Source organism: Bombina bombina, chromosome 1, assembly GCF_027579735.1.
Source record: "Bombina bombina isolate aBomBom1 chromosome 1, aBomBom1.pri, whole genome shotgun sequence".
Classification (NCBI taxonomy): Eukaryota; Metazoa; Chordata; class Amphibia; order Anura; family Bombinatoridae; genus Bombina; species Bombina bombina.
Window position 1 is genome coordinate 868,858,253 of NC_069499.1, and position 27,388 is coordinate 868,885,640.

At 38.6% G+C, this 27,388-nt stretch overlaps 1 protein-coding gene across 1 annotated transcript; it reads right to left on the minus strand.

Moving 5' to 3' along the window:
* Nucleotides 1–1,141: 1,141 nt before the first annotated feature.
* LOC128646081 (C-factor-like) lies at nt 1,142–27,388 on the minus strand. Its single transcript, XM_053699521.1, has 6 exons — nt 27,195–27,388; nt 26,014–26,065; nt 20,751–20,938; nt 6,392–6,553; nt 5,775–5,885; nt 1,142–1,425 (listed from the first exon to the last, which is right to left on the minus strand). Exons 1-6 carry the CDS (start codon nt 27,330–27,332, stop codon nt 1,312–1,314), a joined length of 765 nt encoding a protein of 254 aa, XP_053555496.1. The 5' UTR covers nt 27,333–27,388; the 3' UTR covers nt 1,142–1,311.

Consider the following 27,388-nt stretch of genomic DNA (forward strand, 5'->3'; position numbering starts at 1 on the left):
AGTCAGAAGCTGTCCAAACTATCTACAGATTGTGTTTGGATGTGTCTAAACTTGATATATCACAGGGATATGTAGCCATAGTACTATCTGTTAAACGGAGGTTACACGGACATAACAGATTATTTTAGGTGGAATCATATTCTTTTTATTGTCCTTTTAACTTGGTATAATACTTGTGTCCCATTTTATTATGGTCATCATATGAATACCATTATTATTGTTTAAGTGTGTTTGCTGAAAAGGGAGACATCCCTATATGCTGCTTAACCTGTTTTATTAATAGATCATTTAGAATAAATACACATGTTTTATATATATTAGGATTGACTTCTGTTTATTTATTTATATAAATTGTCCAGTAGGATTCCTTTGCTTTTTTAGCGTTCTTTTTCTACTGCTTATAATCCCCAATCAGCAACTAGCTCCCACTAGTGTAGGATATGGTATTCTTTTTCAACAAGAATACAAAGCATATTTGAAAATAGAAGTGAATTTAAAAATGTCTTAAAATGATATGCTCTATCTGAATCGTGCAAGTTTAATTTTAACTTCCCTATCCTGTAGAATTTGAAAAGTGAACAATTGCCCCATAAATGTGTGCCAAGTATTGAGAATTTTGATGATTTTTTTCTTCTTATTTTATACAAAGAAACCAATACCAGTACAAAAAACAAACAAACAAACAAACAAAAAAAACATGAAAAGTTGGTATTAAAGTACTGGTATTAAAGAATTTGGATTTTGATTAGCCAAACAGAACTGTGCGGAAGAAGGTGGACTCTCATCACATTCTGCTCTTTTCTTCTTGTGAAAGTTCAATACACTAAGATCTGGATTTGCACTGCTCCGAAAAGAGCTGAATGCCTCTAGCGTCTGCCTTCTGCATTTGCATCCTAACAAAGGATCGAATGCTCACATGGCCATAATTTACCAAATGATAGATTGTGATCAACTTCATAGTCAGCTAGGGTCAGTAATGTAGACATAACATGCTCATAAAGGACTAGAGTAAGTTACTTTTACATTAGAATTTGTCTTTAAACTTGTATTTGTCATTGATATGGCTTTATAATACCAGCCTACTCACAATATCAGTTTAGATTACTGTCATATATATACTCTGACAAACACAGGCACACAATTGTATTAGCATCACAAAAAGTTATATTTTAGTAACAAATATATGGCTTTAGCAAAAAATATATCCCTAGCCCAGTCATGTGCAGCTCCTCAGATGTGCCCGGCAGAAATGATCCATCATATACAGTGTAGGTGCCACCTTCCTGACTTTGTGCTTATGTATTCATCTAATCACCATGGCACAACATTTCCTTCCCAGTCCAGCAGAAGTCCATTGTGTTTCTCTGAGAGGCAGCTCAACACTTTGATCATTCCTTTCACACTCTGATCAGCTGTGAGGGGGGCCTACAAAATCAATATACATAATCAGTTGGCTAGAATGTAACAATTAGTAAACGTGAACTAGTTAAAGGACATTAAACTCAACATTTCAACGCGCAATGTTTCATTTTATGAAAGTCAAACATTATTGCAATATACATTCATTATTTATTTTGTTTCCTTCCGCTGTAAAATACATCAGAAAATTGTGCTTGTTTCACTTTCTCCCAGCAAGGATTGGGTTAATACGTTTAGCTAATTTTCAGTGAGCTTTTGTTTACTCCCCTCACCTCTGTAATCATTTGCACTTTTAATGTGGATTATCAGTTTTGCCTCAACAATCATGATAGAAAAAGCATTCTTTGCAATATTAGTATTATTATCAGTTATCTCACCAGTTGCACTGTTGTAAATCACCTCTCATGAATGTGATCTACAAAACAGCTGGGCTCATCGGCTTACATGCTATGGGGGTTCAAGGGGATGACAAAGGGAGAAGAGGAACTGAGGTAAGAGAAGGTTATCCTATATTGTATGCATCCCTGAACAGTAGAGTCTTTAAGCAATGCTTGCAACTATGAAATCCCGGGGATAGTCTTGTGGAGCAAGGCAGAGAGTTCCACAAAATAGGGTCCAGTCTGGAGAAGTCCAGTAGACGGGAATGTGAGGAGGTAAAGAGAGGAGGAGAGAAGGAGGTCATGAGCAGAGCGAAGGGAATGGGAGGGAGAGTATCTGGAGACAAGGTCTGAAATATAGGGGGGAGCAGTGTTATTGAGGGCCTTAAATGTCAGAGTCAGGATTTTGTGTTTTATTCTGGAGGCTAGAGGAAGGGATTGGCAGAGAAGAGCGACGTGTAAGGAAGATCAGCCTGCCAGAGGCATTCATTATGGATTGTAAAGGAGATAGACACTGCTAGGGAGACCAAAGAGGATGGAGTTGCAGTAGTAAAAGCGGGAAATGATGTGAGAGTGATTTAAAACCTTAGGGCTAGATTACAAGTGGAGCGCTAAATTATCGCACTCCCGCAAACTGGAAAATTTGCCCATTTGCGGGAGCGAGATAATTAAAGGGACACTGAACCCAATTTTTTTCTTTCGTGATTCAGAAAGAGCATGCAATTTTAAGCAACTTTCTAATTTACTCCTATTATCAATTTTCTTCATTCTCTTGGTTCATTTTAGATAGCGCTTGTTGATTGGAGGTTACATTAAGTCACCAATCAGCAAGTGCTACACAGGTGCTGAACCAAAGATGGGCTGGCTCGTAATCTTACATTCCTGCTTTTTAAAATAAAGATACCAAGAGAATAAAGAAGAATTGATAATAGGAGTAATTTAGAAAGTTGCTTAAAATTGCATGCTCTGTCTGAATCATGAAATAAACAATTTGGGTTCAGTATCCTTTTAAATTTGGAGGCAATTGTGGGACATTTTTAAATTAACCAGAATTTGCTTCATTCGCTAGGCATTCTTTGTTCTAGAACATTGGTTTTTAAACCTCTCCTCAGGTCTCCCTAACAGGCCAGATTTGAAAGATTACCTTGAAAGAGAGCAGGAAAACTAACTATGTTTACGAATCAGCTGGTTATTTCACCTGTGCTCTAGAACCTCAAAATCTGGCCTGTTAGGGAGGCCTGAGGACAGGTTAGAAAACCAGTGTTATAGAGCATATCTACATATAGCACTATATGATAACATTGATTGCCGCAGATTTATCACACCTTATACACCTCAAAAAGTCACTTTTTTAGTTGCTGAAGTCCGTCAGAAGCCTTTGTAAAAGAGCTAGTGCAAATAAACAATTGGAAAGGACAGCTGATCATTCTTGGAGGAGTGCACAAGGTATATACGCACACTCTCTGAGGTACCAGCCAGGGCCAGGCTTAGGGCAAGGCAAGCAAGGCGGCTGGCTAGGGCCCCGCGTTTAGAGAGCCCCGCGCTGGTGCCAACTAACGTTGCAAAATTTTTATTTATTTTTTATTATTTTTTTTTATTAAAACTCTGCCATTTTTTTTTACTTTTTTTTTTTTTTTTGCGCTATTCCCCCCCACCCTGGGAACTCAGCCCAAGAACGCAGGACAGGAGGCAGTTGTAGCTGCAAGATGCAACAATCTGATTTATTGGAGAATTATACTATAATTCTCCAATCAATCAGCTCTTTGCATTAAGGGTGGTGGTAATGGGCGGAGACTCAGGCTGAGAGGTACAGTCGGTGGTGAGAATATGAAGCATTGGAGCTCCCCCACCTTTTTTTCCCACATGCAGTGCTAATGACACACAGCACAAATCATCATGGAAGTTCACCCCCACGGCCCCCTCTTCTCCCTGCCCATGCGCGGTGCAGTCATGCTGACATCCTGATCCTCTGCTCGAGCCAGTACACTGCACACAGGTCATGATGAATGTTCAGGCAGGAGACAGTCCGGGAACCAAGGGAAGACAGAAGTAGCTTTTACTTATGTCTCCTGTTTATTTTTAAAGGACTCAAGCCTCCTTGATGTGTATTGCTCTACAGGGAAAGAGGCCTCAACCCTTCTCCCTGCAGCTCACAGCCTTTTTATTAACCATTTTGCTCCTAGATGTGATGAACTGATGGTCTGCTAGTAACTTTATACTGAATAAAATGTGCTTTCCAGTCCATTCTCTGACTCTCTCTTTACTCTCTTCTCTGTCCCCCACTTTCCATTCTCCTTTCTCTACCTTCTCTCTCTGTCTACCCCTTCTCTGAATCTTCCTCTTCTCTCAATCTTTACTCTGTTTCTTTTCTACTTTCCCACTCTCACCCTGTCTATCATACTCTCATCTCTATCTTCACTCTATCCTTCCATTATCCCTCCACTTCCTGCTCCTCTCTCACCTTCTCTTTTGCTCTCGGTTCTTTCCTTCCCATCACCCCCCCCCCCTCCTCTATCCACTCTTTTTTCACTTTATTGCCCCTTCTCTATCTCCCTTGCTCATATCTGCCCCCTCAATCTTTCCTCTGTCTCTTTTCTCTCCTTCTGTCTCATTACTGAAAAATGTATACTGAGTGTGGGTGTAGTGTGTGTGTACTCTGTGTGTGTGTGGGCGTATCTGTGTGACTGTATATCTGTGAGTGGGCTGTCTGTGTGTGTGTGTGGGGGGGGGGGGTGTGTGCATGGGCTGTGTGTACACCTGTGTATGTATATATATGTGTACCTGTGTATGTGTCTGAGTGTGGCTGTATGTGTATATATATTTATCTCTGCGTGTGTATTATCTGTGTTCTGGGTAGAGGCCACTGCGCTGTCATTCTGCCTAAGGACCTGCACTTGCTAAGGCCGGCCCTGGCGTCTCTGTAATGTTCTTGTTATCATAAGATAACTCAACTGTCCCTAATTGTCAGCATAATTCTTCATTATATACATAAACAGTTGTTCCAATAGTACAAATGGTATATTGCAATATATACAAAGTTATAGTGCTCCACATTAGCGGATTTGTATGTTGTTGTTTTTTTGTATAAAATGTTGTGCATTACCTTAAATGATTTTTCTCCCATTTTTTTCATTTTAATAACTGGGGTCGGGGTTTGGAGGCGGAGATGGGGCGGGTTGGAGGTGGAGTGAAAGGGGGCTCCATTTTGTCATCCTGCCTTGGGCCCCGCAATGGCTAGGGCCGGCCCTGGTACCAGCTCTTACTTAGCTTGTGCAAGAGTGCACAGCTCATATACATAGATGAGTCAGTTTTTGGCTAAAGGCTGTCACATGATACAGGAAGCAGGAAAATGAAAAGAGACAAGTTTGTCAGAAAATAATCTGCTGCTCAATGAAATTCAAAGTAAGTGTTTTTGCATTGTCTTTTTATTATGTGTCTGTTGATTATGCAGCTTACTTTATTTAAAGGGACAAAAAAGTAAATGATCTAATGTGTTAGAGCATTTTATTATTGCATATTGTGCGCATATAGGTATGTGTTTGGCCCCTGCAAAGAGGTTAAATACATAAGTAAAGTCGGCTACACATCAGAACTTGACTGAACACATCTGGTGAGCCAATGACAATGACTCTTACACAAGTAAATTGAAAAGTCTCTTAAATTGTATGATCTATCAGAACCATGAAAAGTTTTTTTTTTTTAACTTTCATGTCCCTTTAATTTTATTTTGAAAAAAGGAAGAAAATACAGATCTTATAGATAACTTCCATATGGTTTGAAGGGATAGATTTGATAAATTATTCAAAGTTATAATGTGCGTTATCCCAATCCGAGTAATTTGTCAGTAAGGGATCTTTGTGCACACAAATAATAGTGACAAACAAGTTATCTAGAAATGTAAGTATAGTAATGTTGTCATTTGCTCCATATAAGACATAAAGAGTTAATTCCTAATGCTCATCTTTCCCATATACTTACATTTGCCCCTCCAAGATCTGTCTGGACCCATCCGGGATGAAAGGCAGTGCAGAGGATGCCGTCCTTCTTATACCCAAGTGACTGACAGTGAGTCATCATATTGAGGGCAGCCTGCACAAAATAACAAGTGGCTTGAATCTACACAATGTTTAAAGGGACATTAAACAATAAGTAAATGCTAGATAGAATTATGCATTCAAAGAAAAGATCAGTCTGAGAATAACAGGTAGATGTATTTTTTAAAAGTTTTATTAGCTGTTTAAATATTGATAATATAAGTGTAAAGTTTTAGTGTCTATAAAGCAATAGGAGCTGCCATGTTGTAATTTAGGTTACGTTCTCTGCTTTGGCCAATTAGGGACAGCTATAAATAGGTCACTAGAGTGTGCAGCCAATGGCTGTGTGTAATATAACAGTGTTCTGCACTTCCATTTCAAACTGGAACTGAAAAGCTCACAATTTCAGCACGAATTACAGGAAAAGGGGACAAAATAAATAATGAAAGTATATTGCAGACTTCTTTTTATATTTACAGTTTATCATTGTATATTATCATCTCAAAGTGTTTAATGTCCCTTTTAATATAAAGAAACAATTTTATGACAAGCGCCACTCACCTTGCTGCAGCGGTAGGACAATACTGGGTAATAAAAAAAAGTTTCTGGCGTCTTCTCGATAGATCCAAGAAGTGTAGACATATTGATCAATGCAGCTTTATTGGAACTCAAAGGTCCCTTTGGATTTTCTTCGGCAGCCTTTTTCAGAAAAGGTAGCAGTGCCTGTATTGTAAGTGTTACAGCTGGTTAGAAATCAATAACTTGCACTTATTTAAAGGGACATGAAACCAAACATTTGTCTTTTGTGATTGAGACAGAGCATGCAGTTTTAAAAAAAGTTTTCAATTTATTTCTATTATCAAGTTTACCAACTTCTCATGGTATTCTTTATTGAAGAGATGATAGCATGCACACTTATGAAGCAGAACATGACAGAAAACACTGCTGCCATCTACTGTTCTTAAAGGTATAGTACGGTCACAATTTAAAAGCACATAGATGAATTACATCTTTGAATATAAACATATTTCAGTTTAGGGGTTAGTGACAGACGCTCAGTTAACCCCTTAATGACCGGACCATTTTTCAATTTTCTTACCCTTAATGACAATGGCTATTTTTACATTTCTGCAGTGTTTGTGTTTAGCTGTAATTTTCCTCTTACTCATTTACTGTACCCACACATATTATATACCGTTTTTCTCGCCATTAAATGGACTTTCTAAAGATACCATTATTTTCATCATATCTTATAATTTACTATAAAAAAAATATAAAATATGAGGAAACAATTGAAAAAAACACACTTTTTCTAACTTTGACCCCTAAAATCTGTTACACATCTACAACCACCAAAAAACACCCATTCTAAATAGTTTCTAAATTTTGTCCTGAGTTTAGAAATACCCAATGTTTACATGTTTTTTGCTTTTTTTGCAAGTTATAGGGCAATAAGTACAAGTAGCACTTTGCTATTTCCAAACCACCTTTTTTCAAAATTAGCGCTAGTTACATTGGAACCCTGATATCTGTCAGGAATCCCTGAATATCCCTTGACATGTATATATTTTTTTTTAGTAGACATCCCAAAGTATTGATCTAGGCCCATTTTGGTATATTTCATGCCACCATTTCACCGCCAAATGCAATCAAATAAAAAAAATTGTTGACTTTTTCACAAATTTTTCCACAAACTTTAGGTTTCTCGCTGAATTTATTTACAAACATCTTGTGCAATTATGGTATAAATGGTGTTAAATACTTCTCTGGGATCCCCTTTGTTCAGAAATAGCAGACATATATGGCTTTGGCGTTGCTTTTTTGTAATTAGAAGGCTGCTAAATGCCACTGCACACCACGCGTGTATTATGCCCAGCAGTGAAGGGGTTAATTAGGGAGCTTGTAGGGAGCTTTTAGGTTTAATTTTAGCTTTATTGTAGTGTAGTAGACAACCCAAATTATTGATCTAGGCCCATTTTAGTATATTTCATGCCACCATTTCCCCGCCAAATACGATCAAATAAAAAAAAACTTAAATTTTTCACAATTTTAGGTTTCTCACTGAAATTATTTACAAACAGCTTGTGCAATTATGGCACAAATGGTTGCAAATGCTTCTCTAGGATTCCCTTTGTTCAGAAATAGCAGACATATATGGCTTTGGCGTTGCTTTTTGGTAATAATAAGGCCGTTAAATGCTGCTGCGCACCACACTTGTAATATGCCCAGCAGTTAAGGGGTTAATTAGGTAGCTTGTAGGGTTAATTTTTAGCTTTAGTGTAGAGATCAGCCTCCCATATGACACATCCCACCCCCTGATCCCCCCTGACCCCCCTCACACAGCTCTCTTCCCTCCCCCACCCCACAATTGTCCCCGCCATCTTAAGTACTGGCAGAAAGTCTGCCAGTACTGAAATAAAAAGCATTTTTTTTATTTTTTTATTATTTTCTTCATACAGTCTGCAGTGATGGATCCCCCTTACCTTACAACCTCCCTGATCCCCCCCATACATCTCTCTAACCCTCCCCCCTACCTATTTGCCGCCATCTTGGGTACTGGCAGCTGTCTGCCAGTACCCAATTTGCCCCCAAAAATAGTTTTTTTTTAGTTTTTTATTTAAAACATTAGTTTTCTGTAGTGTAGCTGGCCCCCCTCAATAACCTACATCCCTCCCCCTCCCAGATCCCTTACGTGACAATGGAGATCCCTTCCTACAACTGCATCTTTAAAACCTAGGGGACATGTTAACATCCAGCCAAATTCTCCTCCATACATCCAGTCCCTGGTTGTTAACGTGTTGATTGATTGCCTTATTAAATTGTGTTCTTGTAGGTGTGACCAAACTGATTGCAATGTACATGTGCGGAATAAAGCTGACGCTAACAGCCGAATAAATGGGAGGATCTGGATAGCTGGTTAATAATTCATCATCCAATAGAGCACTGGTTAAGTAAATTTGCACGGTGCGCATAAAAGTCATTTTGTGGAGCTATCATTCAACCCCCTTATGTTTACCTCGACACCATCATGTCACATTGTAGGATAAATCCACTAGTGCAAATCCCCACCCCCCCGCACCCCCGCCCCCGCCGCTGCCGCCACCGCCGAGAGTACTACTTTTGAGCCGATCGGGCTAGAAGTAAGTGAGAAAAAAAAAAGGAAACGCAATTAGAAGGGATTTGCTCCCACCCACCAACAAATGTATTAGCCGCAATTGCCGATGCAGAGAGGGCCACAGAGTGGCCCTCTCTGCATCGGTGGGTAAAATATGGGATTGCAGTGATGGCTCAATGTTGAGGCATCACTACAATACCTTGTAAGCTGCTGGAAGCGATCAAGATCGCTTCCAGCACTTCAAACAACAGAGGACGTACCAGGTACGTCAATTGTCATTAAGGGGAGATTTTCCTATGACGTACCTGGTACGTCCTCTGTCATTAAGGGGTTAAATACCTATATAAAACCACAAATAAGAGTATTTCTCCTCAATACTACCCAAAATCAGGCAAATAATACAAATATAACCTAAAGTGAACTAAGTCACTGTGCAGCTGATGCTGGGGTATTTATAGCTGCAGAAAATCCCAGTCTAGCAGAGTTTGACAAAGACTTGAAGCCGAAACGCGTTACTCTGCTGCAATCTGTATCTGAACCTGCAAGGAATCCGTAGCTCTTTAGAGCCGAAGACACAACGCTAAATTTGTTTCCATAATATCAACTGCAGAAAGGATCCATAGTACAATCAAGAATCCTGCACCAATCTGACCACCGGAAGGATCCGTAGTCTGGTCAGAGCTGCATACAATCAAGGGTTAAGACAAGCTGAATAGGAGTCAGCGGGACACAAATTTAAACTTTACGGTGTAAGTAGATGTAAACACCTTAAAGTTATTACTTTTCCATACTTTGACAAGAATTTCTTGTCGTTTCTTGTATCACTGCAGGAAAAACTTGGATCTGCCTTACATGATTTGAACTGTTTTCGGAAAGTAATTAAAACCCTTTTTTTGGACCTTCCACTTTGTTTTTAATTTATATATGAATTATGATCGTAATTTGATGTACTGTTTTTATGTGGTTCAATATACTAATCTAGTATGTTTTAGTTTTTTAATGTTTACCTTAAACTCATACCATACTTCTTATTAAATAATTTATGGCTAGATTACGAGTTTTTCATTTTGAGCTGTTCGGTGCTAACGAGCAGTTTTCTCTCACCGCTCACTTACCTGCAGCGCTGGTATTACGGGTTTTTACAAACCTGGCGTTAAAAGGCAAGAAGTGAGCATTGAGCAAAATTTTGCTTCTTACCGCACTTCAATACCAGCGCTGCTTAAGTCAGTCGTGAGCTGGTTGTACGTGCTTGTGCACGATTTCCCCATAGGAATCAACGGGGAGAGCCGGGTGAGAAAAAGTCTAACACCTGCAAAAAAGCAGCGTAAAACTCAGTAACGCAGCCCCATTGATTCATATGGGGAAAGAAAATGTATGTCTACACCTAACATGAACCCAGAGTCTAAACACCCCTAATCTTACACTTATTAACCCCTAATCTGCATTATACTTTTTAACCCCTAATCTGCCACTCCGGACACCGCCGTCACCTACATTATAGTTATGAACCCCTAATCTGCTGCCCCCAACATCGCGGCCACCTACAATATATTAACCCCTAATCTGCCGCCCCCAATGTCGCCGCAACCTACCTACACTTATCAACCCCTAATCTGCCACCCCCAACGTCGCCGCCACTATACTAAATGTATTAACCCTTAAACCTAAGTCTAACCCTAACACCCCCTAACTTAAATATAATTTAAATACATCTAAATAAAATTACTATAATTAACTAAATTATTCCTATTTAAAACTAAATACTTACCTATGAAATAAACCCTAAGCTAGCTACAATATAACTAATAGTTACATTGTAGCTAGCTTAGGGTTTATTTTTATTTTACAGGCAAGTTTGTATTTATTTTAACTAGGTACAATAGTTATTAAATAGTTATTAACTATTTAATAACTACCTAGCTAAAATAAATACAAAAGTACCTGTAAAATAAAACCTAACCTAAGTTATAATAACACCTAACACTACACTATAATTAAATAAATTAACTAAATTAAATACAATTACCTAAATTAAATTAAATTAGCTAAAGTACAAAAAAACCCTTTTTTTTTTTTAAATTACAGAAAATAATAAACAAATTACAGATATTTAAACTAATTACAACTAATCTAATAGCCCTATCAAAATAAAAAAAAGCCCCCCCAAAATAAAAAAACCCCTACCTAAACTACCAATAGCCCTTAAAAGGGCCTTTTGCGGGGCATTGCCCCAAAGTAATCAGCTCTTTCACCTGTAAAAAAAAAAATACAAACTACCCCCCAACAGTAAAACCCACCACCCACACAACCAACCCCCCAAATAAAATACTATCTAAAAAAACCTAAGCTCCCCATTGCCCTGAAAAGGGCTTTTGTATGAGCATTGCCCTTAAAAGGGCAGTTAGCTCTTTTGTGGCCCAAACCCTAATCTATCAGCCAATCGGAATTAAGGTACAATCAGCCAATAGGATTGAGCTCGCATTCTATTGGCTGTTCCAATCAGCCAATAGAATGCGTGATCAATCCTATTGGCTGAGATTTTTTCTACCTTAATTCCGAATGGCTGATAGAATTCTATCAGCCAATCGGAATCTAAGGGACGCCATCTTGGATGACGTCACTTAAAGGAACCGTCATTCAGTAAGAAGCCGTCGTTTGAAGTAGATGCTCCGCGCCGGATGTCTTGAAGATGGAGCCTCTCCGCGTCGGATGGATGAAGATAGAAGATGCCGTCTGGATGAAGACTTCTGCCCGTCTGGAGGACCACTTCGCCCGGCTTGGATGAAGACTTCTCCCGGCTTCGTTGAGGACTTCAGCCCGGTTGGATGAAGACTTCTGCCGCTTCCTTGAGGATGGATGTCCGTTCTTCAGAACTGTAAGTCGATCTTCAGGGGGTTAGTGTTAGGCTTTTTTAAGGGTGTATTGGGTGGGTTTTATTTTTTAGATTAGGGTTTGGGCCGCAAAAGAGCTAACTGCCCTTTTAAGGGCAATGCCCATCCAAATGCCCTTTTCAGGGCAATGGGGAGCTTAGTTTTTTTTAGATATTATTTTATTTGGGGGGTTGGTTGTGTGGGTGGTGGGTTTTACTGTTGGGGGGGTTGTTTGTATTTTTTTTACAGGTAAAAGAGCTGATTACTTTGGGGCAATGCCCCACAAAAGGCCCTTTTAAGGGCTATTGGTAGTTTAGTTTAGGCTAGGGTTTTTTTTTATTTTGGGGGGGCTTTTTTATTTTGATAGGGCTATTAGATTAGGTGTAATTAGTTTAAATATCTGTAATTTGTTTATTATTTTCTGTAATTTAGTGTTTTGTTTTTTTGTACTTTAGCTAATTTAATTTAATTTAGATAATTGTATTTAATTTAGTTAATTTATTTAATTATAGTGTAGTGTTAGGTGTTATTGTAACTAAGGTTAAGCTTTATTTTACAGGTACTTTTGTATTTATTTTAGCTAGGTAGTTATTAAATAGTTAATAACTATTTAATAACTGTTCTGCCTAGTTAAAATAAATACAAACTTGCCTGTAAAATAAAAATAAACCCTAAGCTAGCTACAATGTAACTATTAGTTATATTGTAGCTAGCTTAGGGTTTATTTTATAGGTAAGTATTTAGTTTTAAATAGGAATAATTTAGTTATTAATAGTAGGTTTTATTTAGATTTATTTAAATTATATTTAAGTTAGGGGGTGTTAGGGTTAGACTTAGGTTTAGGGGTTAATAAATTTAATAAAGTGATGGGGATAGCAGATTAGGGGTTAATAAATGTAGGTAGGTGGCGACGATGTTAGGGACGGCAGATTAGGGGTTAATAATATTTAACTAATGTGAGGCGGGAGTGCGGTGGTTTAGGGGTTAATATGTTTATTATAGTTGCAGCAATGTCCGGAGCGGCAGATTAGGGGTTAAAACATTTATTATAGTGTTTGCTATGCGGGAGGGCCTCGGTTTAGGGGTTAATAGGTAGTTAATGGGTGTTAGTGTACTTTTTAGAACTTTAGTTATGAGTTTTATGTTACGGCGTTGTACCATAAAACTCTTAACTACTGACTTTTAAATGCGTTAGGACTCTTGACGGGGTAGGGTGTACCGCTCACTTTTTGGCCTCCCAGGACAGACTCGTAATACCGGCGCTATGGAAGTCCCATTGAAAATAGGCTTTACGAAGTTTACGTAAGTCGTTTTGCGGTAAGGCCAAAAAGTGTGCATTGACCCTAAACCTTCAAGACTCGTAATAGCAGCGGGCATAAAAAAGCACGGAGTTCTAAAATATTGATTGGTAATAACCTCGCCTCTTGAGATTTCCAAACCCCTTGTGCTGTCAGAGATCCCCAGACAGCTCCCCAATGTGAAAGACTTGCATCTGTTATGATCACAGTCCAGGTTGGACGAACAAAAGAGGCCCCTTGAACTATATGATGGAGATCTAACCACCAAGCCAGAGAGAGTCGAACATTGGGATTTAAGGATATTAATTGTGATATCTTTGTATAATCCCTGCACCATTGGTTCAGCATACAAAACTGGAGAGGTCTCATATGAAAACGAGCAAAGGGGATCGCGTCAAATGCTGCAGTCATGAGACCTAAAACTTCCATGCACATAGCTACTGAAGGGAATGATTGAGACTGAAGGTTCCGACAAGCTGAAACCAATTTTAATTGTCTCTTGTCTGTTGGAGACAGAGGCATGGACACTGAATCTATCTGGAAACCTAAAAAGGTGACCCTTGTCTGAGGAATCAAAGAACTTTTTGGTAAATTTATCCTCCAACCATGTCTTTGAAGAAACAACACTAGTTGATTTGTGTGAGATTCTGCAGAATGTAAAGACTGAGCTAGTACCAAGATATCGTCCAAATAAGGAAACCCCATTCTCTGATTACAGAGAGTAGGGCACCGAGAACCTTTGAAAAGATTCTTGGAGCTGTTGCTAGGCCAAATGGAAGAGCGACAAATTGGTAATGCTTGTCTAGAAAAGAGAATCTCAGAAACTGATAGTGGTCTGGATGAATCGGAATATGAAGATATGCATCCTATAAGTCTATTGTGGACATATAATGCCCTTGCTGAACAAAAGGCAGAATAGTCCTTATAGCCACCATTTTGAAAGTTGGCACTCTTACATAATGATTCAAAATTTTTAGATCCAGAACTGGCCTGAATGAATTTTCTTTCTTTGGGACAATGAAAAGGTTTTAATAAAACCCCAGACCCTGTTCCTGAAACGGAACTGGTATGATTATCCCTGAAAGCTCCAGGTCTGAAACACACTTCAGAAAAAAGCCTGAGCCTTTACTGGATTTGCTGGGATGCGTGAGAGAAAAAATCTTCTCACAGGAGGTCTTACTCTAAATCCTATTCAGTACCCATGAGAGACAATACTCTGAATCCATTGATTTTGGACAGAATCTGCCCAAATGTCTTGAAAGAATCTTAATCTGCCCCCTACCAGCTGAGCTGGAATGAGGGCCGCACCTTCATGCAAACTTGGGGGCTGGCTTTGGTTTTTTAAATGGTTTGGATTTACTCCACCTTGAAGAAGGTTTCTAATTGGAACCAGATTCTTTGGGGGAAGGATTAGGTTTCTGTTCCTTATTTTGTCGAAAGGAACGAAAACTGTTAGAAGCTTTAGATTTACCCTTAGGTCTTTTATCCTGAGGCAAAAAAAACTCCCTTCCCCCCAGTGACAGTTGAAATAATAGAATCCAACTGAGAACCAAATAAATTATTACCTTGGAAAGAAAGAGATAGTAATCTAGACTTAGATACCATGTCACCATTCCAATATTTGAGCCACAAAGCTCTTCTAGCTAAAATAGCTAAAGACATAGATTTAACATCTGCATTTTGCAACCTCGCTAGCCTAATTTTGATCACGAAAATTTAATGAAAAAGCAGTAAATTTGAAAAAAGACTATACCCCAGGTAAGAAAAATATTTTCCTAAATATGTTTTTTCCCAAATATGAAACTGATAGTCTGCAAAAGGAAATATACATAAACCTGACTCATGGCAAATGAGTACAATACATATATTTAGAACTTTATATTAATACATAAAGTGCCAAACCATAGCTGAGAGTGTCTTAAGTAATGAAAACATACCGAAAGACACCCATCCACATATAGCAGATAGCCAAACCAGTACTGAAACGGTTATCAGTAGAGGTAATGGAATATGAGAGTATATCATCAATCTGAAAAGGGAGGTAGGAGATGAATCTCTACGACCGATAACAGAGAACCTATGAAAAAGTTTTCCCGCGAGGAAAACCATAGAATTCAATAGGTGATACTCCCTTAACATCCCTCCTACATTCACTGTACTCTGAGAGGAATCGGGCTTCTAAATGCTGAGAAGTGCATATCAACGTAGAAAATCAAGCACAAACCTACTTTGCTACCTCCATAGGAGGTAAAGTTTGTAAAACTGAATTGTGGGTGTGGTGAAGGAGGTATTTATAGGCATTTTGAGGTTTGGGAAACTTTACCCCTCCTGGTAGGATTGTATATCCCATACGTCACTAGCTCATGGACTCTTTCCAATTACATGAAAGAAATATATAAATATATATATATATATATATATTAACCAAAATATGAGAGTTTAATATGAAAGAGGTTACCTCAATACAAATCAGATGAGGAATCTAACTATTATCCAATGTAATAGCCCAAAAGTTCATACATATATTTTTCTTTGCTCTATTAGTCATGCAAGCTGTATAATTTAAAGAAACAGTAAAGTCAAAATGATGCTGTCCATGCTGTAACTGTTCTTATGATGGATCAGTGTAAAACAAATCATTGTAAAATAAAGGAGGACCTCCCTAAGGAGGTCTTTCTTCATCAGATGCATCTTAAAAACTCAACACAAGTTACCTTAGTACATTGGGATCGATTTATCATCAGTCTGGCGGACATGATCCATTGTAGCGATCATGTCCGCCAGACATCGATAAATGCCGACAGCATATGCTGTCGGCATTTATCATTGCACAAGCAGTTCTGGTGAACTGCTTGTGCAATGCCACCCCCTGCAGATTCGCGACCAATCGGCCGCTAGCAGGGGGTGTTAATCAACCCGATAGTATCCGATCGGGCAGATTGCTGTCCGCCGCATCATAGCAGGCGGACAAGTTAAAAAGCAGAAGGCTCACGCCGAAACAGAGGCATTGGGGCCGATACGGGGCTTGATAAATCCACCCCATTGTCTTTTAGAGTTACCACAACAAGCTAAGTTTTGTCACTGGTCCATGTGTTCTTCATGAGGGAAATACGCTTTCAGTGGCATCATTGGTTCCAGTTATTATTAGTTGTCATCTACCTCTGTATACCAGCACAGGCTGCAGCTGTAACTGTTCCACCCCAAACACACACCACCTGCCTCTGTATACCAGCACATGCTGTAGCTGTAAGTGCTCCACCCCATACACACATCACCTGCCTCTGTATACCAGCACATGCTGTAGCTGTAAGTGCTCCACCCCATACACACATCACCTGCCTCTGTATACCAGCACATGCTGTAGCTGTAAGTGCTCCACCCCATACACACACCACCTGCCTCTGTATACCAGCACAGGCTGTAGCTGTAACTGCTCCACCACAAACACACATCACCTGCAGGGGTCAAGTTGAGCGGTAACGCATGGGAATGGAGTTCCTGCACTATTTTTGCAGGAGGAACTAAGTTCCCACTGGACAGAGAACAGAAACACTTCAGTAAACACTGCTGGTGATGGTGGGAGGAGCTGGACCACACTCTGGTTAGAGGGATAGTGAGATCCTCTAGCAATGGGCAGTAACACTTTCTACAATACACTAAATGCAAGCCTGTCAGTGGTCCTGCTGTATGACCACCCTACACTGTGTGTAGCACATGGTGCTTACATTTATGTGTGGCTTGCTATGAGGTTATTTAGCTCCCCTTAGCAGAAAAAGGACTATTGCACCTTAAGTGGGTGAGGCTCTGTGACAGAGGAGGATTCTCAGGGTCAAAGGCAACCATTTAACCCTTCATTGGATTTAATTTGCTATCATTAACCAAAGTGTATAGATTGCATACATATAAATACAGTGTATGTACTATATATATATATATATATATATATATATATATATATATATATATATATATATATATATATATCAATATTAATTGTGAGGGAGTGGAAGTCTTTGTGAGTTCCAACATTTTTTTGTAGGAATTGACCCCTGATCATCTACCTCTGTATACCAGCACATGCTGTAGCTGTAAGTGCTCCACTCCAAATACATATTATCTGCCTCTGTATAACAACACATGCTGTAGCTGTAAGTGCTCCACCCTAAACACATATCACCTGCCTCTGTATACCAGCACATGCTGTAGCTGTAAGTGCTCCACCCTAAACACACATCACCTGCCTCTGTATACCAGCACATGCTGTAGCTTTAAGTGCTCCACCCCAAACACATACCACCTGCCTCTGTATACCAGCACATGCTGTAGCTGTAATTGCTCCACCCCAAACACACATCACCTGCCTCTGTATACTAGCACATGCTGTAGCTGTAAGTGATCCACCCCAAACACACATCACCTGCCTCTGTATACCAGCACATGCTGTAGCTGTAAGTGATCCACCCCAAACACACATCACCTGCCTCTGTATACCAGCACATGCTGTAGCTGTAAGTGCTCCACCCCAAACACATACCCACCTGCCTCCAGGGCCGGACTGAGAATTAAAAGCAGCCCTGGAAAAATTTGAAGACCAGCCCTGTTTTCCTTTGAGCCCGTAGAATGCACACGTCTTGTTTTTCTCAAGGAGATTATCAAGATACTCCTTCCCTCAATTTTTTTTTCAGGTTCAAAATGGCCTATTTGTATATACCCCTTAGATATTCAACACTAATTTGGGTGGTCCAAGAGAGGCCACTTTTTTCATCAGGCATCTCCTTTATATTTTAGCTTTTATAATTTCTCTCACGGGGTTATAATATATTATACAGTGTTAGATTATTACAGATGACATCATTAGTAATTGATGTGGTAAGGTTATGTTCTTGCATATGTCATATGCTGTTTTAATATGTATCTTTGGAGAATAGTCTCTGTAATTTGGAGTGTGTTCACTTTGTATGTTGACCTCAACAAAAGATTTAAAAAAAAAAAAATTAGGGACACACTACCCAAATTTAGGACTGTCCTTAACAAGGATATCTGGACTCCTTATTTATCTACAGTACTGAAATAGACCCCAGTGGATTTACATTCACATTTAAAGGGACACTGAACCCAATTTTTTTTATTTTGTGATTCAGATAGAGCAATTTTAAGCAACTTTCTAATTTACTCCTATTATCAATTTTTCTTCGTTCTCTTGCTATCTTTATTTGAAATAAAAGCCATCTAAGCTTTTTTGGGTTAAGAACTCTGGACAACACTTTTTGATTGGTGGATGGATTTTTTCCACCAATCAGCAAGGACAACCCAGGTTGTTCACCAAAAATGGGCCGGCATCTAAACTTAGATTCTTGCATTTCAAATAAAGATACCAAGAGAATAAAGAAAGTTTGATAATAGGAGTAAATTAGAAAGTAGCTTAAAAATTCATGCTCTATCTGAATCACAAAAGAAAAAAAATTGGGTTCAGTGTCCCTTTAACCCCTTAATGACCGAGGACGTGCAGGGTACGTCCTCAAAAAAAAAAAAGGCAGTTAACGCCTGAGGACGTACCCTGCACGTCCTCGGTGTGGAAAGCAGCTGGAAGCGATCTTGCTCGCTTCCAGCTGCTTTCCGGTTATTGCAGTGATGCCTCGATATGGAGGCATCCTGCAATAACCTTAAACGGCCATCCGATGCAGAGAGAGCCACTCTGTGGCCCTCTCTGCACCGGACATCGATGGCTGGTATCGTTGGTGGGTGGGAGCCGACTTGGGAGGCGGGTGGGCGGCCATCGGTGTGCCCTGTGATGTCAAGGGGGGCGGGATCGGGTGCGGGCCGTTAGGGGGCGCGCACGGGCGCGCGCGCGTGCACGGAGGGTGGCGGGCGGGCGCGTGCACGGGGCGGGAGCGGGTGGGAACCGCTACACTATGGAAAATATTTTTAGTAACAAATGGCCAAATCTTGTTTGTGCAAAAGCACAAAAAGAGATTGTGGGGGGTTGGTTTTGTGTGTGGGGGGGGAAGCTACACTACAGAAAAGTTTAATAAAAACTAAAAAAAAAAAAAATTTCTTCTAAACTGGGTACTGGCAGACAGCTGCCAGTACCCAAAATGGCGCAGATTAAGTTATAGTGGTAGGGTTATAGAGCTGTTTGGGGGGGATCAGTGAGGTTGGGGGCTAAGGGGGGATAGTACACAGCAGCATATGTAAATATGCTTTTTTTTTTTTTTTTTTTTTAAAAACATATAGCTTTTATTTTAGAACTGGCAGACTTTCTGCCAGTACTTAAGATGGCGGGGACAATTGTGGGGTGGGGGAGGGAAGAGAGCTGTTTGGGAGGGATCAGGGGGTCTGATGTTTCAGGTGGGAGGCTGAGCTCTACACTAAATGTGATATTAACCCTGCAAGCTCCCTACAAGCTACCTAATTAACCCCTTCACTGCTAGCCATAATACACGTGTGATGCGCAGCGGCATTTAGCGGCCTTCTAAATACCAAAAAGCAACGCCAAAGCCATATATGTCTGCTATTTCTGAACAAAGGGGATCCCAGAGAAGCATTTACAACCATTTGTGCCATAACTGCACAAGCTGTTTGTAAATGATTTCAGTGAGAAACCTAAAATTGTGAAAAATTTAACGTTTTTTTTTTAATTTGATCGCATTTGGCAGTGAAATGGTGGCATGAAATATACCAAAATGGCCTAGATCAATACTTGGGGTTGTCTACTACACTACACTAAAGCTAAAATTACCCCAAAAAGCTCCCTACATGCTCCCTAATTAACCCCTTCACTGCTGGGCATAATACACGTGTGGTGCGCAGTGGCATTTAGTGGCATTCTAATTACCAAAAAGCAACACCAAAGCCATATAAGTCTGCTATTTCTGAACAAAGGGGATCCCAGAGAAGAATTTACAACCATTTATGCCATAATTGCACAAGCTGTTTGTAAATAATTTCAGTGAGAAACCTAAAGTTTGTGAAAAAGTGAACAATTTTTTTTATTTGATCGCATTTGGCGGTGAAATGGTGGCATGAAATATACCAAAATGGGCCTAGATCAATACTTTGCGTTGTCTACTAAAAAAATATATATACATGTCAATGGATATTCAGAGATTCCTGAAAGATATCAGGGTTCTAATGTAACTAGCGCTAATTTTGAAAAAAAAAGTGGTTTGGAAATAGCAAAGTGCTACTTGTATTTATTGCCCTATAACTTGCAAAAAAAGCAAAGAACATGTAAACATTGGGTATTTCTAAACTCAGGACAAAATGTAGAAACTATTTAGCATAGGTGTTTTTTGGTGGTTGTAGATATGTAACAGATTTTGGGGGTCAAAGTTAGAAAAAGTGTATTTTTTTTCAATATTTCCTCATATTTTATAATTTTTTTTATAGTAAATTATAAGATATGATGAAAATAATGGTATCTTTAGAAAGTCCATTTAATGGCGAGAAAAACGGTATATAATATGTGTGGGTACAGTAAATGAGTAAGAGGAAAATTACAGCTAAACACAAACACCGCAAAAATGTAAAAATAGCCTTGGTCCCAAACGGACAGAAAATGGAAAAGTGCTGTGGTCATTAAGGGGTTAAGCATGGATCACTGTGTTACCAGCAAACACACAGAATATCTGCCGTACCTTTGCCACCAACAATGGTCCCACCACGTTTGTGTTGTACACATGCAGGAAGTCTTCAGCATCAGCAGACTCCAGAGTGCTCTCAGGCATAATCCCGGCATTATTGATCACAACGTTCAATCCAGATCCACGGAGATGACTTTCTACTTCTTTACTGGCTTCTTTTACACTTGCTGGATCTGTGGCTTCTGCAAAACAATTAGTATTCCAGTAACGATCATGACCTAAAGGAACTCCCACCCAATTAGTTTTGAAGATGGTGTTACAAAGTTCCAGATATGTTTTGCTTGCAAAAAAAAAAAAATTAAAGGGAAATGAAACCCAAATTTTTTTCTTTCATAATTCAGATAGATTATACATTTTTTAAACAACTTTCCAATTTACTTCTGGTATCAATTTTGCTTCATTCTCTTGGTATCTTTTATTGAAGAAGCAATGCAGTCCTGGGAGCTCGCTGAACACATTTGTAAGCAAATGAAAATGGGCATAAAAGTTCTGCCACCAATAGGCTAGATCCTGAGCCTATCTAGATATGCTTTTAAACAAAGGATACCAAGAGAATGAAGCAAATTAGATAATAGAAGTAAATTGGTAAGTTGTTTAAAATTGTATGTATCTAAATCGTGAAATACATTTTTTAATTTCATGTCCCTTTAAATAGTATTTCAGTACCATTGCATAATCCACAAATGTACAATAAAAGACAATGCAACTGTTACGGTGTCAAATATATAAATAAAACAAAAAGTTATTGCAACGGTAATCATGGGAATTAAAGGGATTCTTTTTTCCTTACATCTAAAGAGGTTTTTTTTTTTTAATGTATTTCAGTTTGACTGCTTATGATAAGTATCCAGCCCTAAAGGGACAGTAAAGCTAAAAAAGAACGTTCATGATTTAGGCAGAAAATTGCAATTTTAAACAACTATCCAATTTACTTCTGTTATCAAAATATACTTTGTTCTCTTGGTATCTTTTGTTGAAAGCATACCTAAGCAGGCTCAGGAATAGCAATGCACAAATGAGATCTAGCAGCTGATTAGTGACTACTCATATATGCCTCTTGTTATTGGCTCACCCCACGTGTTCCGCTAGCTCCCAGTAGTGCATTGCTGCTCCTTCAGCAAAGGATACCAAGATGAAGCAAATTTGATCGTAGAAGTAAATTGGAAAGTTGTTTCAATTTTCATGTTTGATATAAACATTTTAGGAATTCATTTCCTTTTATGGCCTAGTTCTACACAGATACAGATACACATTTCTGTTTGAAAGACAAAACAAAAATATTTTAACATATTTAAATAGTGCTCTTTTATGTGAATTATAACATGTTTTGGGATTTACTGTCCATTTAAAGACACAATTCTCACTGCAAATTACTGACAAGCTGGGGACATTCTTCACCTTACATACAGGGGATGTTAAAGTACATAAAATCATTGATAAAGCTACAGATCTACGGCAAAGAGTGGTACTGGTAAAAATGCTCCCTTTTCCTTTTTGTAACTCAGAAATTAGCACCTTGTTCATACGGTTCTTGGAGACTAGACAGGAACTGTTTGCTATGTGTGCACCATGACCATGTCTGTCAGTCATGATTCTATGTGCCAGTGCCATACATGTATTTGCTTGTCAAACTTATATACCTAAAGCACTTGCCAATCATGTACTAATGCACCCAGTACTTGCTAACATGTCAATCAACAGCTAATTAGCTGTGGGTGTGTAAAGTCATCAGCTTTTAAACATACTTTATGCAATATTTTTCAAGCTGAAAGCAGAGAAGTAGTCAAATTTAAAGGGACACTGAACCCAATTTTTTTTCTTTCATGATTCAGATAGAGCATGAAATGTTAAGCAACTTTCTAATTTACTCCTATTATCAATTTTTCTTTGTTCTCTTGTTATCTTTATTTTTAAAGCAGGAATGTAAATCTTAGCAGCCAGCCCATTTTAGGTTCAGCACCATGGATAGTGTTTGCTTATTGGAAACTTACATTTACCCACCAATAAGCAAGCATAACCCAGGTTATCAACCAAAAATGGGCCGGCTCCTTTGCATCACATTCCTGTTTTTTAAATAAAGATAGCAAGAGAACGAAGAAAATTTGAAAATAGGAGTAAATTAGAAAGTTGCTTACAATTGCATGCTCTATCTAAATCATGAAAGAAAAATTTTGGGTTTAGTGTCCCTTTAAGATTTTACAAGATCTCTTGTGTAAGAGAAGGACCTGGCTGTCAATCACCCCAAATCAGCAAGCTCGGGTGATTTATCCCTGCTGCCTCTAAGGTGGCAGAATGAAAAGCAGCAGGAACTGCTTCCTAAATTTGTGTTTGCTGGCTCACTCATGCAATCGTGCACTGCAATGTATCAGAAGCTGCAAATGCAGCTTACAACCTTTTTATATTGTAAAGTGAGTTATAATATGCCGGGGCTGTTCTACTGACTTTTACGTCCCTTTTAAAATGCATGTAAGTCCATTTAATAGTAAACTAGCATAGAAGGAACCAGCAGCGTTTATATGCTGATGTAAACAATGCAATATACTCTTTCCAAAGATTTAGTACTTTTCATTTCTACTAAAGGGACAGTCTGCAATAGAATATTTATTGTTTTAAAAGATAGATAATCCCTTTATTAACCATTTCCCAGTTTTGCATAATCAACACAGTTATAGTAATATACTTTTTACCTCTGTTCTCAGTCTTTTTAAACAATAACAATTTAAGTGTAGACTGTCCTTTTAATATTAGGTAAATCCTCATAATCTTTATTGAAAAGTTTGCCAAGACAACGAGGAGGGTGTAGCCTCACTGTGCAAGATTTAACAAGAACGGACTAGCGTATAAGAAGGATAACAAGGGCACATATTTATATTGAGGGAGTGATTTTTTTTTAATAACGTACGCAAATAGGTGTGACCTCCACCGTACTTATAAATGAGATACAGCTATCAAATAGAATTGATAAAGGAAAGCAACATAGTTGAAATAAAATCAAAAGTGTGTGCCCACTTCTCTATGCTTAGTCACAAAGAGGTATTGCAGGTATCAATTACAGACTACTGGTATTTTATAATATCTTAAGAGGCAAATTTGTAAAACTTAAATTTATTAGTATGATTTACTTCTTTCTCTTATTATCTTTTGTTGAAACACAATTTATTTTCTATGACATTATACTGAGTTGCACATAACTAGACCTCATCGGGCCCCAGGGCAAAGGCAGTGTCAAGCCCTTTGTTTCACTATTTCTGTCTGTTTGTAATCAACAGAGGCATGAAAGACTGTTAGTTATTCTTACCTATTGAGAATATGCGCTTGTGCAGCCTTCCTTTACAGATATGTTCACAGATTTTTCTGTACAACACTGTGGGGCCAACATATTTGTAAAGGAAAATTCATACACTTTCTGTACACTGTGAGTGAGCCCTTTTTGCAGGGGGGAATCACACAGAGGACAGATACAATGCAGGTGGAGCCCAAGCCCCCTGAAGCAACGCTACTGCTGCTAGCTGGGCCCCCTAGATGCGTGGGCCCATTACAACTGAGACCTCCAAGACCACTGTAGTTACGCCCCTGGCAGCACTGCCTGTTGAAATGTTTGTAACAATATTTCACATATAGTACTTTCCTGAGCCTACAGCAGTATGCTGTCATAGAAAGGGGGCACGTTTCAATCAATAAGACCACAAGAAACAGGTAAAATTTGATAATAAAAAATACTATTTTGCAAGAAGCAAAAGCATTTCACATGCTTTACATTTAAATTGTCATTTATTTCCCTTTTAAGGAACAAATTACCCAAAGGTAATACAGCATATATACAAAAAGCTGACTAGAAAATTTCACATGGATGTCTTTATTTAAAAAAGGGAGATATTGTACATGAAAATATAATCAGTAATCACATAATATTATAAAGGCACTTTAAGCATCCAATCAGTATGCTAGTCCTGGGACTTGCAAGGGATCTGGCCACAGTCAGTTTATTTCCCTCAGTTTAAGGAAGTTCATTATGAAATATTGTGAGAGTATAGTGAAATCCCACAAGATTCCAGAAAAAATAAAGTGTTACCTTAAAGGGACAGTCTAGGCCAAAATAAACTTTCATGATTCAGATAGAGCATGTAATTTTAAACAATTTTCCAATTTACTTTTATCACCAATTTTGCTTTGTTCTCTTGGTATTCTTAGTTGAAAGCTTAACCTAGGAGGTTCATATGCTAATTTCTTAGACCTTGAAGCCCACCTCTTTCAGATTGCATTTTAACAGTTTTTCACCACTAGAGGGTGTTAGTTCACGTATTTCATATAGATAACACTGTGCTCGTGCACGAGAAGTTATCTGGGAGCAGGCTCTGATTGGCTAGACTGCAAGTCTGTCAAAAGAACTGAAAAAAGGGGCAGTTTGCAGAGGCTTAGATACAAGATAATCACAGAGGTTAAAAAGTGTATTTATATAACTGTGTTGGTTATGCAAAACTGGGAAATGGGTAATAAAGGGATTATATATCTTTTAAAAATTCTGGTGTAGACTGTCCCTTTAACACTCATGATGCTGATTGGCTTCTGTTTTTTCACCGTACACCGTATAGTGTGCTGCTCGGGACCTGCGGTTGTAGTCAGTAGTGCTAGTTGGAAGACACAGATGGCACTTCTACTCTGTGTTTAACCCCTTTGTTGATAGTCATACAATTTCAAGCTCTAATGGATTAGAGCATGTATGTCATTTTTTTACTATTTTAGCTCTTTAAGCAACTAAGTAACTGTTCTCTAGCGAATAGATCACCCAGAACAGGTAGTAATTATAAGCCAGATCTAACGTTGACCCTCTTGCTTAAAGGGACACTGAACCTAAAAAAAATTTCCTTCCGTGATTCAGATAGAGCATGAAATTTTAAGTAACTTTCTAATTTACTCCTATTATCAAATGTTCTTCATTCTCTTGGTATCTTTATTTGAAATGCAAAAATGCAAGTTTAGATGCCGGCCCATTTTTGGTGAACAACCTGGGTTGTCCTTGCTGATTGGTGGATAAATTCATCCACCAATAAAAAAAGTGTTGTCCAGAGTCTGAACCAAAAAAAAGCTTTAGATGCCTTCTTTTTCAAATAAAGATAGCAAGAGAATGACGAAATATTGATAATAGAAGAAAATTAGAAAGTTGCTTAAAATTGCATGCTCTTTCTGAATCCCGAAAGAAAAAAATTGGGTTCAGTGTCCCTTTAAAGATTTTCTTAAGAATCATTAAAGCACTTACCTAGTTTAATCACCACAACACTGGGATGTGAGGCGGCCAAATCATTTAGTTTCTGTAAATAGAAACAAAAATGCAGTTTATACTTTTGATGCCATTTTAATACTTTTAATAATATCAGAGCAGTGGTCTTCAGACAGTAACTTAGAGCAGTCACATCACATACCCTCACAACCAAAATCCTTTGCTTAGTAATAAAATGTCTGACGCAATATAAGCAAATTAACTTGTCAGATAAATTAAAACAGTTAATCCAATAACACATATTGTACAGGTAGAAAACCCGTTATCCAAACTGCTTGGGACCAAAAAAAAAACAGTTTGGATTTTTGAATAGTTGCATCTTTAAAATGGGCCATTTTGGGTGCTGTTTTCAGCTACCGAGAAACAGAAAAAAACTTTAATAAACATACATTTTATAAGGAGATAGTTGCTTTCTTTAAATATAATTAATTTAATTTAAAAATGTTTTTGTGTAAAATAATATTAATATGCCACAAATCGTAGCACCTGAAAAGAGTGACTGATTTTTTAATTTATTTTAAAGGAGCATGAAAGTCAAAATTAATTCAGACAGTGAGTGCAATTTTAAGAGACATTTAAAGTTACTCTTAGGGGCCGATTTATCAAGGGCCGAATGGCCCCTGATGCCCCTGTTCTTCGCCTTCAGCCTCGCCGGAAACAGCAGTTAAGAAGCAGCGCTCTTAAGACCGATTGCCCGCGAATCTGCAGGGGGCAGCATTGCACAAGCAGTTCACCAGAACTACTTGTGCAATGTTAAATGCCAACAGCGTATGCTGTCGACATTCAGCTATGTAGGGCGGACATGAGTCGCTACAGTGAATCATGTCCGCCTGCCATTTAGTAAATTGTCCCCTATGTATCACATTAACTTTGTTCTCTTGGTAGCATTTGTTGAAAAGCATACCTAGGTTGGCTCAGGAGCACCAATCTACTACCAGGAGCAAGCTTGTGATTGATAGCTACACACATGCATCTTGCCATTGACTCACATGTATTCCGTTAGCTCCCAAGAGCATGTTGCTGCTCTAACCTTTGCAGAGGTTAAGCGCATAGTTACAGGCAGGCAATACTGCAAAATTAAAATGATCTAACACATTATAGCATTTATATCAGCATCATCTAATTATAAATATGTAAAGCCACAAATATCTGCTCTGTACCTTGTTCTGAGGAGAAGTTGGATCACGACAAGTGGCAAAAATTTGCTTTGGAGGGTTGGGAAGCTCCAGCAGCTGTCGGACAAATTCCAGCCCGAGTCCCCTATTGCATCCTGTGATTAAGATTCGTGCAGGAGCCATATTAAGCTACAGTGAGAGGTGCAGACGCCAGTGATGTGAGAGCTGCACTCACAGCC

Excerpts from the sequence above, each read along its gene's own strand:
- LOC128646081 (XM_053699521.1), bottom strand. The coding sequence starts at position 27,332 with ATGGCTCCTGCACGAATCTTAATCACAGGATGCAATAGGGGACTCGGG. Across the intron at positions 20,939-26,013 it reads TGTTGTGGTGATTAAACTAG|AAGCCACAGATCCAGCAAGT; the intron begins GTAAGTGCTTTA and ends ATTGTTTTGCAG. Across the intron at positions 6,554-20,750 it reads GACCATTGTTGGTGGCAAAG|GCACTGCTACCTTTTCTGAA; the intron begins GTACGGCAGATA and ends CTTACAATACAG.